Source organism: Amblyraja radiata, chromosome 32 (assembly GCF_010909765.2).
Source record: "Amblyraja radiata isolate CabotCenter1 chromosome 32, sAmbRad1.1.pri, whole genome shotgun sequence".
Lineage (NCBI taxonomy): Eukaryota > Metazoa > Chordata > Chondrichthyes > Rajiformes > Rajidae > Amblyraja > Amblyraja radiata.
Window position 1 is genome coordinate 4,660,441 of NC_045987.1, and position 14,779 is coordinate 4,675,219.

Sequence of the window (14,779 nt, forward strand, 5' to 3'; positions counted from 1 at the left end):
ATATTTTCAAGAGAGAGTTATGGCCCTGTCCCACTGTACGAGTTCATTCAAGAGCTCTCCCGAGTTTAAAAAAAAATCAAACTCGTGGTAAGCACGTAGAATGAACATAGCGGGTACGTTGGAGCTCGGGACGTCTCTTAGCGGCTCGTAACGCTAACGGCAGGTACTCGGGAAACGCGGTAAGCTCGGAAAGACTCGCGAAGATTTTTCAACATGTTGAAAAATGTCCACGAGAGCCCCGAGTACCTACGAGCGGCCATTACCGTAATTCTCCGAGTTTGAATCAGGGCAAACTCGGGAGAACTCTTTGAATGAGCTCGTACAGTGTGGCAGGGCTTTTAGATTTAGCTCTTAGGGCTAACATAATCCAGGGATATGGGGAAAAAGCAGGAACGGGGTACTGATTTTGGATGATTAGCCATGATCATATTGAATGGCGGTGCTGGCTCGAGGGGCCGAATGGCCTACTCCTGCACTTATTTTCTATGTTTCTATAAAACGAATTTGACAATTTGTAGAGTACATGTTGGGTCGGAAAGGTTTAGAGGGATAGGGGGAAAACGCGGGCAGGTGGGACAAGTGTAGATGGGACACGTTGGTCGGCGTGGACAGGTTGGGCCAAAGGAGCTGTTTCCGTGCTGTATGTCTGTACATTGCCTAGTTTTCCTCTGTTGTGCCCTGGGTATGGTGCCTTGTTTATTTTCTTGATCATAAGATGTTCAGATGTGTGTTTAAACTATTCCTGGCATCACATTTGGAAACTTGGCATGAATCAGTGGTACCTTACTGCTCCCAAGAGCTGGGAATTAAGAATGTAAACCCTGTAAATTTTAATGACCCAAATTAAAACTCAAGAGACTCGAGGCAATTGCGGTTCTGTGTTCCAATTACAATTACAAAATGCTGGAGTAACTCAGTGGGACGGGCGGCATTTATGGACAGAAGGGATGGGTGACGTTTCTGGTCGGGACCCTTCTTCAGACTGAGTCAGGGGAGAGGGAGCCTAGAGATATGGAGGGGTAAGGTGTGAAAAGGACAAATCAAAGCGGATGATGAATAATAAATGAAGAACGGTGCATTGTTAGCTGAGGTGACAAGGAGGCATACATACAATCTGTAAAATTAATCAGAAGGAGAGTGAAACTAGTCGGAGGACTATGGTGGGGGAGGGACGGAGAGAGAGGGAAAGCAAGTGTTACTTGAAGTTAGAGAAGTCAATATTCATACCAATGGGGCTGTAAGCTTCCCAAGTAAAATATGAGATGCTGTTCCTCCAATTTGCGCTGGGCCTCACTCTGACAATGGAGGAGGCCCAGGACAGAAAGGTCAGTGTGGGAATGGGAGGGGGAGTTAAAGTGTTTAGCAACCAGGAGATCGCGTTGGTTAGGTGGACTGAGCCAAAGTGTTCAGTGTTACGATCGCCAAGCCTGCGCTTGGTCTTGCCTCACCTGGAACAGCGGATACAGGGGATGAGGTTGGTGGACAGGCAGCATCTCTGGATAGAAGGAATGGGTGAGGTTTCGGTTTGAGGCCCTTCGTCAGACTCAATCAGGGGAGGGGAATATACAGAGATAAGGAAGTGCAAGGTGTGAAAACGAGACAAAGGGGATGGAGATCAAGGAACATGTGGAATAGATCCTTTTCTGGTTTATCGATCATTTTCTGGTTTATTGAGGGGGCTTTCACGGGGTCTACGGTCGGCCATTGAGGGGAAATGGGACAAGGGAACATTTCTTCAGTGGAACTTTTTAAGTTTTATCCCCTGCTTCACCTTTGTGAACCTTTTACCTGGGGTCAGGATTGAACCCAGGTCTCTGGTGCTGTGAGACTCTGACACCAGTGTGACTCGAACACAAAGGCGGTTGTAGTCACAGATTGCACACTTGTTCTATAATTACTGCAGCAATAATTAATTTAAATGTTTATAGTTGCTTGCAAGGTTCACATAATTAGCTTTGTGAAATAAAGAGAAAACATAAACAAACACGGGGACTTAATTAGCTTGTTCCACTTAGCTGAAAAAAAATATTTCAGAGCAAAACCTGTTATTCTAACAAATTATAAAGTTTGCAATTGAGCATTTTACTCAAATGAAGATGGGCAAAGGCAAATGGATAGTGGCACAGCTGGTAGAGCTGCTGTGACCAGGAGTGAACCCAGGTCTCTGGTCACGGGTGCTCTGTCTGTGTGGAGTTTCAACGTTCTCCCCGTGACTGTGTGGGTTTCCTCTGGGTGCTCCGGTATCCTCACTCATCCCAAAGACGTCCGGGTTTGTAGGTCAACTGGCCTCTGAAAAATTCCCCCTAGCCTGTAGGGATTGGATGCGAAAATGGGATAGCATAGAACAAGTATGGATGGGTGATCGATGGTTCACAAGTTGACAAGTTCACAGGAGTAGAATTAGGCCATTCGGCCCATCGTGTCTACTCCGCCATTCGACCTTGGCTGATCTCTGCCTCCTAATCCCATTTTCCTGCCTTCTCCCCATAACCCTTGACACCCATTCTAATCAGATGGTTCGTGTAAACTCGAATGGATTGGGTAGATGCACAGAATCCCTCGCCCAGAGCAGGTGAACTGAGGACCAGAGGACATAGGTTTAAGGTGAAAGGGAATACATTTAATCGGAATCTGAGGGGTAACTTTCTCACAGAAAGGGTGGTGGGTGTATGGAACGAGCTGCCGGAGGAGGTAGTTGAGGCAGGGTCTATCCCAACGTTTAAGAAACAGTTTGACAGGTACATGGATAGGACAGGTTTGGAGGGATTTGGGCCATGGTGGGACTAGTGTAGCTGGGACATGTTGGCCAGTGTGGGCAAGTTGGGGTGAAGATCCTGTTTCCACACTGTATCACTCTATGACCCTCTCCCACCGGCTTTGAGCAGGGTTGAGGAGGTTTGGAGAGGCTGTGGAGTAAATGAAATACTGAAACCTAATCTCTGAACCTTTCTCCTGTAAACCCTCAATCTCCCCTTGATTTACAACCGTCTCAAAGCCCAGACTCATCCTATCTCCTTTTCTAGATCAGAATCAATTTCCTAAATCACCCTGGGGCTTTTGTTAAAATATTAAGGCTCTGGCAGAAGTGGAAATTGATTTTTTTCTTTCACTGCCTGAATGTACCTGCCTCCTTTCTTTTCTCATTCTTTATCTCTGCCAACGTCTCTCGTTCTGTGTGCCTTGCATGGTTGTACATCGCTACCTCTGTTGCGTTGTACTGCCCTCTTTGACATTTCATCTCTTCGGCCTTCCCCAAACTTTGGCCTGCAAAATGTTCATTGACGTCCCTTTGACATTATAACTGGGTTTTGTTTAATTCAGTGTATTGCCAGGTCTCATGACAATCTCGAACATTGAGAACGTTATCAAAATGCTGCAGATGTTGGTAAAATCAAAACTGAAAATATTCTACAGGTCAGGCAGCGTCTGTGGGAAGTTTTGGTTTAGTTTGTTGTCCGTTATATCGAGGTAGAGTGAAGATAGTCTTTGTTGCGTGCTAACCAGTCAGCGGAAAGACAACACATGATTCCAATCGAGCCATTTGCAGTGTACAGATACAGGATTAAGAGAATAAGGTGAATAACATTTTGTGCGGGATAAAGTCCGATCTAAGATAGTCAGAGGTCACCAATGAGGTAGAAAGTAGTTCAGATCTGTTCTCTAGTTGTGATATGATGGTTCAGTTGCCTGATAACAGCTGGGAAGAAACTGTCCCTGAATCTGGAGGTGTGCGTTTTCACACTTCTGTACCTCTTGCCTGATGGGAGAGGGGAGAAGAGGGAGTGGTCGGGATGCGACTGGTCCTTGATTATGCTGCTGGCCTTGCCGAGGCAGCGTGAGGTATAAATGGAGTCAATGGAAGGGAGGTTGGTTTGTGTGATGGTCTGGGCTGCGTCCACAATTCGCTGCAATGTCTTGCGGTCTTGGATGGAGCTCTTCCCAACTGTTTGTGAAACTGTCGTTTAGACCAAGAGCGTGAGGTTCAGAGAACATATTTGCCTGGTTTCCTTGTCTTTACATGAGACTAACATTGTTGGTTTCAGATCCATATATGTGTGTAGTTGAGGCAGGGAGTAGCAACTCTACCACTGTATCACCATGTTGCCTTATTGCTGAAGAGAAAGCATTAAGGGCCTGTCCCACTGTACGAGGTAATTCAAGAGCTCTCCCGAGTTTAAAAAAAAATCTAACTCGTGGTAAGCACGTAGAATGTACGTAGCGGGTACGTCGGAGCTCGGGACGTCTCTTAGCGGCTCGTAACGCAAACGGCAGGTACTCGGGAAAGGCGGTAAGCTCGTGAAGATTCGTGAAGATTTTTCAACATGTTGAAAACGTTGAAAATTTGATAACATTCTCAACATGTTGAAAAATGTCCACGAGAGCCCCGAGTACCTACAAGTGGCTATTACCGTAATTCTCCGAGTTCGAATCAGGGGAAACTCGGGTGAACTCTTGAATTAGCTCGTACAGTGGGAGAGGCCCTTAAGTATGGACCTTCTGGATAAAATACCCCTCATCCTCCTGCGCTCTAAGGCGTCCCAGCCTGCCCAACCACTACCTATGGCTCAGGCCCTCAAGTCCTGGCACCTCCTTGTAAATTTTCTCTGCTCTCTTTCCAGCTTAAAGGATGTAGGAGGAAATTGAGTCACCAGGGGAATGCAAATGTCACACAGACATTAGATGTTGTTAAATTGGAAAGGGTGCAGAGAAGATTTACAAGGATGTTGCCAGGATTCAAGGATCTGAGTGATAGGTGGAGGGTGAGCAGGCTGGGACTTTAGTTTAATTTCGAGATACAGCGTGGAAACAGGCCCTTCGGCCCACAGCTATTAACACTATATTAACACTATCCTACAAGCATTGGGGACATTTTTTACATTTACCAAGCCTATTAACCCACATACCTGTACGTCTTTGGAGTGTGGAAGGAAACCGAAGATCTCGGAGAAAACCCACGTAGGTCACGTGGGAGAACGGACAGCACCTGTGGTTGGGATCGATCCCGGGTCTCCGGCGCTGCATTCGCTGTGAGTCAGCAACTCTACCGCTGCGCCACCGCAATTCTACCGCTGCGCCACCGTGACTGCCGGTGCAAATGGGAATGGAAATGCAAAATGCAAATGGTTGCATTTCGAGGAGACTTGCACGGTTTACACATGGTAACACAGAGGATTGGTATCCTGGGGTTTGCTGAGCAAGTGCTGATGTGCCGATGAAAGGAGCTGCCAGAGAAACAGCGGGAGCTGTTCGTTTTTGTGAGACTAGTTGTTCATATTGTGAAAGGAGAAGGGAATGATGGTGGCCTCTCAACGTCTTCACAGTGGAAATGAAATTGCCCTCTTTTCAGTTACCGTTACGCAATTTAATTGGAGGCAAATTGGCTCGGTCTGCGTTTGCTTTTAGTATTATTTGCTTGTTAACAATCATATTCCCGCGTTTAGTTTAGTTTAGTTTAGAGATACAGCGCGGAAACGGCCCGAGTCCACACACTAACACTATCCTACACGCACTAGAGACAATTTTACATATTTATAATATACCAAGTCAATTAACCTACAAAGCTGTTCGTCCTTGGAATGTGGGAGGAAACTGAAGATCTCGGAGAAGTCCCACGCAGGTCAAAGGGGAGAACGTACAAACTTAAAGATTTTTAAATTATTTTTATTAGAAGCAATGTAAAGTAGTATAAACCGCGGCAGATGACAAAATACATTTAATGTACATTTTCCATTTTAAATTTAACAAGAAAGTAGAACAAGAGAGAAAGAGCGAGAAAGAGAGAGAGTGAAAGAAATAGTGAATGTGAAAACCTCTAGACTACCAGATAGTGCAGTCCAGGAGTGAACGAGTAAAAGACAAAAACCAAAAATAATAAAGAAAAAGTAACAAGGGACCCTTATGTGTTGATCTACCTGCTTCATTCTCACCACACCCATCACCCTGTCCGTGAATCGGTTTAATTCCAGAGTTGTGTTGCACCATACTATACTTGTAATGAATCAATGAAAGGAGACCATATCTTTAAAAATTGCTCTGATTTTCCTGCTAAGATGAGTCCCATACCCTCGAGATGTAGCGACTCAGACATGCTTGTGATCCACGTTTTAAGCGTTGGGGTGGATGTATTTTTCCAAAATGTAAGTATAAGTACAAACTCTGTACAGACAGCAGCTGTGGTCGGGATCAAACCCGGTTCTCTGTCGCTGTAAGCGCTGCAAGGCAGCAGCTCTACCGCTGCGCCACCGTGCCGCACTGGAACCGTATCGCTCATGGAAGCCGAGCAGATTCATTTCGGAAGAACTGGCATCTGGTCATAGAATGATGAGAAGTAAAAGGCAGCAGACACAAGGTACAAAAGTGAGGTGAAGCCCAGCCAAAGCTGACAGCTTACAGATTTAGAGACGGGTTAAAGGTGATGCATCAATACTTAGTGCCACTGTACTGCACGCTTATGTTTGTGATTCCCCACATAGCCTCAATTGCTCCTAATTTTTGGCATCTGTCCAAAAGTAGACACCCAGTTTAGTTTAGTTTATTAGGTTTTTTTTTTTAATTATTTAATTTTATTAGAAATAAGTACAATCGTATGGCACCAAAGTGCCTAATATATATTTTCATAATACATTTTATGTACAGCTTGTTATTTTTTTTTTGTTATATTAAAGAAAGATTAGAATAAGAAAAATAAGTTAGATAGTAAAGGATAGAAAGACGTGAGATATATAGTGTGTGAATAAAAAGAAAAAAGATGAATGAGTGAAGAAAGTTGAGAAAAAGAAAATAAAAAAAAAAGAATAAAACATAAAAATTAAAAAAAAGTAAGGAGATCATTGTTTATAATCTTGACCAACCCTCGTCCAGTCCTGAAACTGTTATTTTTTACAATTGTGTTGCACCATATGATTCCAAAAAGACGACAAATGGAGACCAACTCGTTATGAATTGGTCTGATTTATCCATTAGGAGGAATCGCGTTTCCTCAAGATGTGCGGTGTCCAACATGTTTGCAATCCACATTTTAAGCGTTGGTATTGATGCATTTTTCCAAAATTTAAATATTAGTTTATTAGTTAAGTTTAGTTTAGAGACACAGCGCGTAAACAGGCCCTTCGACCCACCAAGTCCGCGCCGACCAGCGATCCCCGCACACTAACACCATCCTACACACACTAGTGACAATTCATAATTTTTACCGAAGCTACAAACCTGCATGTCTTTGAAGCGTGGGAGGAAACCGGAGCACCCAGGGAAAACCCACGCAGTCACGGGGAGAATGTATAGACATGTGGTCAGGATCTAACCCGGGGTCTGTGAGGCAGCGTTTCTACCGCTGCGCCATTGTGCCGCCCTTCCACAGTTTTTTTTAGATTTTAGTTTTGGTTTTAGAGATACAGCGCGAAAATGGGCCCTTCGGCCCACCGATCCATGCCGACCAGCGATCCCCGCACGTTAACACTATCCTACACAATCTAGGGACAACTTACATTCAGACCAAGCCAATTAACCTGCTAATCCATAAGCCTTTGGATTGTGGGAGGAAACCAGAGCTCCCAGAGAAAACCCACATGGCCACAGGGAGAACGTGCAAACTCCGTACAGACAGCACCCATAGTCAGGATTGGACCCAGGTCTCTGACGCTGTAAGGCAGCAGCTCTACTGCTGCACCACTGTGTGTATGCAAAAAGTTTCAATTTAATGCGAAATGCCATGGGATGGAGTCCTGGTTATTTATTTCAAGGTTAAAGGTGCAGTTCTCGAGGTTCTTTCCAATGTGCTTTGGCTGTCTCTCTGCCTTTGATGAGCTCTGCCCCGCCTGACCTACAAGAGGTCATTAAAGCCATATTCCATCTCAAAAATACCAACGCCTCAGGAGAAGACGTAATCGCTGCTGAAATCCTAAGAAGACGGGCAAAGGCTGGCAGCGGCGGAGTAGCTGCCTTACAGCGCTCGCAGCGCCGAAGACCCGGGTTCGATCCTGACTACAGGTGCTGTCTGTACGCAGTTTGCACGTTCTCCCCGTGACCTGCGTGGGTTTTCTCCGAGATCTTCGGTTTCCTCCCACACTCAAAAGACGAACAGGTCTTCCCGAACAGCCATCAGGCTATTAATCACGACAACAAATATGCTCTGAACTGCAACAGACTATTATTATTATTGCAGTATTTTTGTTATTTATTGAGATTAAGTATGTGTGCATGTGTGTATACACACACTGAATGTCTTTTTTCTTCTCCCGTTATGTACTATGTTTACATATTCTGTTGTGCTGCAGCAAGCAAGAATTTCATTGTTCTATCTGGGACACATGACAATAAAACTATTTTGACTCTTGACTCTTGGTATATAGGTTAATTGGTTTGGGTTTGTATACTTGGTATTAGTGTAAATCGTCCCTAGTGTGTGTAGGCTTGTGTTAATGTGCATGGATCGCTGGTCGGTACAAACTCGGTGGGCCGAAGGGCCTGTATCCGCGCCGAACTAAACTAAACAATGAGCTTTACTTACAAATCCACAAATGCAGCACGGCAAGAGGAGGACAAATCATGGTCATAAGTGATAGGAGCAGAATTAGGCCATTTGGCCCATCAAGTCTACTCCGCCATTCAATCATGGCTGATCTATCTCTCCCTCCTAACCCCATTCTCCTGCCTTCTCCCCATAACCCGTGACACTTGCGATTTGCTTATCAGGCTAGCTAGCCACTTTGATTCTCCTTCCCATTCACACAACACCCTGTCTTAGCTCAGCCTCCCCGACTGCTCGAGTGAAGCCATACGCAAACTGGAAGATCAACACCTCATATTCCACTGGCTACTAACTACAATGGCATGAATATTGAGTTCTTCTCATCTACCCTGCTTTACCCCAACCCACATCCACATCTTTCTCTTCATTCCCTCCACCTCCATCACAGAGTTCTTTCTTCTCCTTATCTCATTCCCTTCTTCCGACCATCCCCAAGTGTTTCTTTCTTTTCTTATCATCTTCCATCACCTACACCCTTTTTGTCTTCTCAACTTCTCATTAGGTACTTGTCTTCTCAAGGCCTCCAGCCTTGGTTACTATCCCCACCTTCCCCAGCTGACCCATTGGCCAAACAACACAGTGTGCAGATGCTGGTTTACACCGAAGGTAGACACAAAATGCTGGAGTAACTCAGCGGGTCGACAAAAGGAACAGGTGAAGTTTCAGGTCGAGACCCTTCTTCAGTCTCAATGGTCTTGACTTGAAATGTCAGCTATTCCTTGCTGAGTTAGTTCAGCATTTTGTGTCTATCTTCGATACCAAGTAAGTCTGGATCCACCGATCACATACCACCTTCTGCTCCACCCCTTATTCTCACCTCTTTGCACCAACTATCACTAATCTACTCCATCAGTCCAACGAAGGGTTCCGACCCAAAATGGCATCTGTTCATTTCCCTCCCAAATTATGAAAGAACGGATCTACGGGGCTTATATTCACTGGAATTTAGAAGGATGAGAGGAAATCTTAAGGGATTGGACAGGCTAGATGCAGGAAAAATGTTCCCAGTGTTGGGGGAGTACAGAACCAGGGGTCACAGTTTAAGAATAAGGGGTAGGCCATTTAGGACTGAGATGAGGAAAATGGCCTACTCCCGCACCTATTTTCTATGTTTCTATGACCTGCTGAGATCGTGCATCAGTTTGTGTTTTACGATCTCTTGGGACTCTGTTTTATTGCAAGACGTAGGTTAGCATTTTGGGTACATTTTTAAATGATTTGCTTTCAATCTGCTGAGAACCCGGCACTTGTACTTGAGTCTGGCTGGAACTAGACTATTGTGTATGTCAAGTTGTTTTCAATCATTTAAATCCAGGATCCTCACAGATGGTGAAGAGGTGTTAAAAGTTCTAATGTTTTTTGAGAAACACTTACATTCAGCAGTAACTATTAGACTCTATCAAGTCATCAGCCTTAGCTAGCATTTATTTCAAGAGGGCTTATATACAAAAACAGGGATGTAATGCTGAGGCTCTATAAGGCGCTGGTCAGGCCGCATTTGGAATATTGTTAGCAAAAAACTTAATGTGTGTAGGATAGACAATAGACAATAGGTGCAGGAGGAGGCCATTCGGCCCTTAGAGCCAGCACCGCCATTCAATGTGATCATGGCTGATCATCCCCAATCAGTACCCCAATAGACAATAGATAGTGTTAGTTAATAAGATAGTGTTAGTTTACAGGGTGATAGGAGGAGAACTTGGACTCGGCGGGTTGAAGGGCCTGTTTCCAGTCGGGACCCTTCTTCAAGGAAGATCTGAAGAAAATACCGAACTGAGACATCATCGATCCATGCTCACCGGAGACGTTGTTGCCCTGCTGACTCACTCCACCATTTTGTGCCTTTTTTTCTGAAATAAATTCATATCCACGTTACACTTAACATTCAGTGGCGTCCCCATTGCTGAGGGGGACTTTCAAACGCCAGACATGAAACTCAACTAGACCGGATGCACACCAGACATTGTTGCTACACGAGGTCAGAGCTGTGGACCCTGGAACAAGTAACTCCCTTCCAGAAGGCTTTGCAAGAACTGTCAGGTGCAAGTCAAGAGTCTGATGGTGATTGCCTGCTATCCACAGTCTTCACCTCTTGCTTTTGTTGTTCAGTAAAAATATAACCCTGCTTTAAAGGCTCAGCAGGTCAGCACCCAATTTCAAGTGTGAATTCTGTGCACAACACAGAGCTTTAGTAGCAGTGAAATGAGCGGCGATCCTACCCATATCTGTATTACTGTTGATGCACACGACATCTCCGGGATTAGTTTTTTTCCACCATCTGTTTTAAGTTTCAGAGATCACCCGTACACTAGCACTACCCTGCACGCCAGGACCGATTTACAATGTTACCAAAGACAATTAAACTACAAACCTGTACGTCTTTGGAGTGTGGGAGGAAACCGGAGCGCCCGGAGAAAACCCACGTGGTCACAGGGAGAACGTACAAACCTCCTTACAGACAGCACCCGTAGTTAGGATCGAACCTGGGTCCCCGGAGCTGCAAGGGAGCGACTCTACCACTGTGATGCGCTGCCCTAATGCCCCATATGACAATGTGAAATGACTGGTCTAAAAGCCAAACTACTGCATTTTGGTCAGATGGTCAATAGACAATAGGTGCAGGAGTAGGCCATTTGGCCCTTTGAGCCAGCACCGCCATTCAATGTGATCATGGCTGATCATCCCCAATCAGGACCCCGTTTCTGCCTTCTCCCCATATCCCCTGACTCTGCTATTTTTAAGAGCCCTATCTAGCTCTCTTGAAAGCATCCAGAGAACTGGCCTCCACCGCCCTCTGAGGCAGAGAATTCCACAGACTCACCACTCTCTGTGAGAAAAAGTGTTTCCTCGTCTCCGTTCTAAATGGCTTACTCCTTAATCTTAAACTGTGGCCCCTGGTTCTGGACTCCGCCAACATCGGGAACATGTTTCCTGCTTCTAGTGTGTCCAAGCCCTTAACAATCTTATATGTTTCAATGAGATACCCTCTCATCCTTCTAAACTCCAACAGCTAAAACCACAGCCAAAACTGTTATTTGATGACTTAGAACCAACAGCTAGCGAGTGCTTTCCCAACTTCTGTGTTACACAGCCACAAAAACATTGTAAATAGGAACAGGAGCGCTCAAAACCTGCTCCACTGCTCAACAAGACCGCGGTTGCTCTAATCTTGGCCTCAGTTCATCTTTCCTATCTGTTCAGCATAGTTCTGACTCTCAGTCTGAAGAAGGGTCTTGACCCAAAACGTCACACATTCCTTCTTTCCAGAGATGCTGCCCGTCCCGCTGAGTTACTCCAGCATTTTGTGTCTATCTTTGGTGTAAACCAGCATCTGCAGTTCCTTCCTACACATTCTGTCTGTTCCACTGCAAAATCTCCTACAGGGTATGCCGACTTTGAACAACTTCTCCTCCTCTCACCGACGAGAGTTCTGCAACACCCTCTCTCGCGCGCCCCACATTTTCCTTGAGCATCCACGCCTTTCATCTGTGTTTTCACACCTTACCCTTCCATATCTCCGTGTCTCCCTCTCCCCGGACTCAGTCTGAAGAAGGGTCTCCCCCCGAAACGTCACCCGTTCCTTCTCTCTAGAGATGCTGTCTGTCCCGCTGGGCTATTCCAGCATTCTGTGTCTATCATATCTGCGCCATTTCTGAAGATCACAAAAATCATAGATTAGTCCGGCATTATGTTCGCAATTTCTTTCCTGATGAATTAATTGATAGACAATAGATAATAGGTGCAGGAGCAGGCCATTCTGCCCACTCGAGTCAGCACCGCCATTCAATGTGATCATGGCTGATCATCCCCAATCAGTACCCCGTTCCTGCCTTCTCCCCATATCCCCTGACTCCGCTATCTTTAAGAGCCCTATCTAGCTCTCTCTTGAAAGTATCCAGAAAATCTGCCTCCACCGCCCTCTGAGGCAGAGAATTCCACAGACTCACAACTCTCTGTGAGAAAAAGTGTTTCCTCGTCTCTGTTCTAAATGGCTTACCCCGTTATTCTTATCCAACATTATTTGAAGCAGTTTTCCTCAGCAACGCCACATGATTATTTGGCGTTTTGGATGGTTAACGTGGAAATGTAATAAGTACCATTAATGTATTTAAATTCATTCATCTGCAAACCAACACTCTCCGACACATTTTAGAATTAATCCAGACTGGCATGCAGTTTCTCTTGTGACACATTTTAATAAGCTTGAAGCTGTCATATTTAACAGAGCTTTGTATATCATTTTGCGCAAGTTATAATTGTCAGTGGTGATCAACTTTGGCGTTTTTTTCCCAGTGAAAGTTATTCCGCTCATGCCTGGTTATGTTATCAAACAGCTTTGAGTGGATAATCATAGAATGAGCACTGACCAGGAGTTCTACGCGGAAAGTGGTGAAATCCATCAACCTAATGGGCCTGTCCCACTTATGCGACTTTTTCGGCGACTGCCGGCACCCGTCATAGGTCGCCGAAAATTTTCAACATGTTGAAAATTCAGAGGCGACCAGAAAGACGCTACGACTCTTTGGGGGACCGAGGAGACGACTCACGACCATACATGCGACATCCTAGCGACATGTCGCGGGGTGAAGCCTGTATGGTCGTGAGCAGTCGCCCAAAGAGTCGTACCTTGTTCTGGTCACCGTCGGATTTTAAACATGTTGAAAATTTTCGGAGACCTGCTGCGACTATGACGGGTGCCGGCAAGTCGCCAAAAATAATTGCGTAAGTGGAACAGGCCCGTTAGGGATTGATGGAAACGGACAAAAAGTTGGCATTGATGTGGTGGGACAAAGGTCCCGTTTCTGTCCTGTGCGACTCAATAACATTGTGAAAATTGAGAATTTAGGCCAGATTTGATTGCAAGCTTTGAGACCAATTATTCCTCGAATAACTATGGTTTATATTCGGGGTTTTAACGTACCAATTGTCATTCAAGTTTAATGAGGAGAAAAGGGAATAAATGTACTTTAATGTCTCTGGTTGGCACAAGCTGGAACACAGCTGTGGAATGTTAAAGGATGTGGGTAGCTATGACTTTTTTCTAAAAAGACGCTTTGTTTTCTAGGATCGCCCAGAAGCCCCTTGAACAGAACGGCCCTTACTTTGATCACTGTGAGCAGCTGTATTCTAACCGTGGTGTATGGAGGCCACTTGACCTGCCCTTTGATGGTGAAGGTGACCCTACATGTCCCAGAGCACTTCATTGCCGATGGTAAGTTTTACTATCGCGGATATCTATAGAAAGCTGAAGAACTTTTCCGTTGTGCAGGAAGGAACTGCAGATGCTGGTATGCACCGAAGATAGACACAAAACTATCAATCACAATCATACTTTATTAGCCAAGTATGTTTTGCAACACACAAGGAATTTGATTTGCCAAGTCAGTCTTATAAGTAACAAGCAACGGAACACACAAAATACATTTCAACATAAACATCCACCACAGTGACTCCTCCACATTCCCCACTGTGGTGGAAGGCGAAAAAAAGTTCAAATCTCTTTCCTTTGCTCGATCTGGGGCCTCGAGCCCTCCGTTGACGGGATGATCTAGACTCCCGTAGCAGGCGGCGTTTTGGCCCTCCGCATCGGGGCGATCAGCACCTGCACCGGGGAGATGTCAGCTCCCCCGCGTCAGGGCTGGTCGAACCTCTACATCGTTGCAGCTTCCCGACTCGGCCTCTCCCGAGACTGCGAGCTCTCGATGGTAAGTCCGCAGGCCGCGGTTGGAGCGATCCCAGGCAAGGGATTGACTGCAATGTTAAGTCCACGCCCCGCGGTGAGGCCCAAAGTCAGTCCGAGGAGGCCTCCAGCTCCATCGATGGCAGGCCGCAGAGCGCCCGGAGATACGACCCGAACATTAATCACATCTCTGGCAAGGTAAGAAACTGAAACAAAAAGTGTCAACGACCCCACTGCCCCTCCCCACTGCCAACATAAAACAAAACAGAGAACATTTCCACAGACTTTTAACACACTAAAAAGAAAAAAAAGACAAAAAAACACTCAGACTGTTGGCGGGGCTGCCCATCGTGTGGCGCCCCCTGCTGGAGTAACCACAGGACATACAGTAGGTTTAAGGTGAAGGGGAAAATAATTTAATAGGAATCTTAGGGGTAGCTTTTCACACAAAGGGTGGGTGGGTGTATAGAACGAGCTGCCAGAAGAGGTAGTTGAGATAGGGCCGATTGCAACGTTTAAGAAACAGTTAGACAGGTACATGGGTAGGACAGGTTTGGAGGGATATGGGCCAA

At 45.5% G+C, this 14,779-nt stretch overlaps 1 protein-coding gene across 7 annotated transcripts in view; it reads left to right on the plus strand.

The window, feature by feature from the left end:
- The window catches only part of astn2 (astrotactin 2), an 823,694-nt gene that overhangs the window by 287,929 nt on the left and 520,986 nt on the right, over positions 1-14,779 (plus strand). For all 7 annotated transcript variants that reach the window (XM_033048879.1, XM_033048880.1, XM_033048881.1 and 4 more), the window contains one exon: positions 13,593-13,739. In XM_033048879.1, the coding sequence (XP_032904770.1) occupies positions 13,593-13,739 (147 nt within the window). The remainder of the gene's footprint in view (positions 1-13,592; positions 13,740-14,779) is intronic.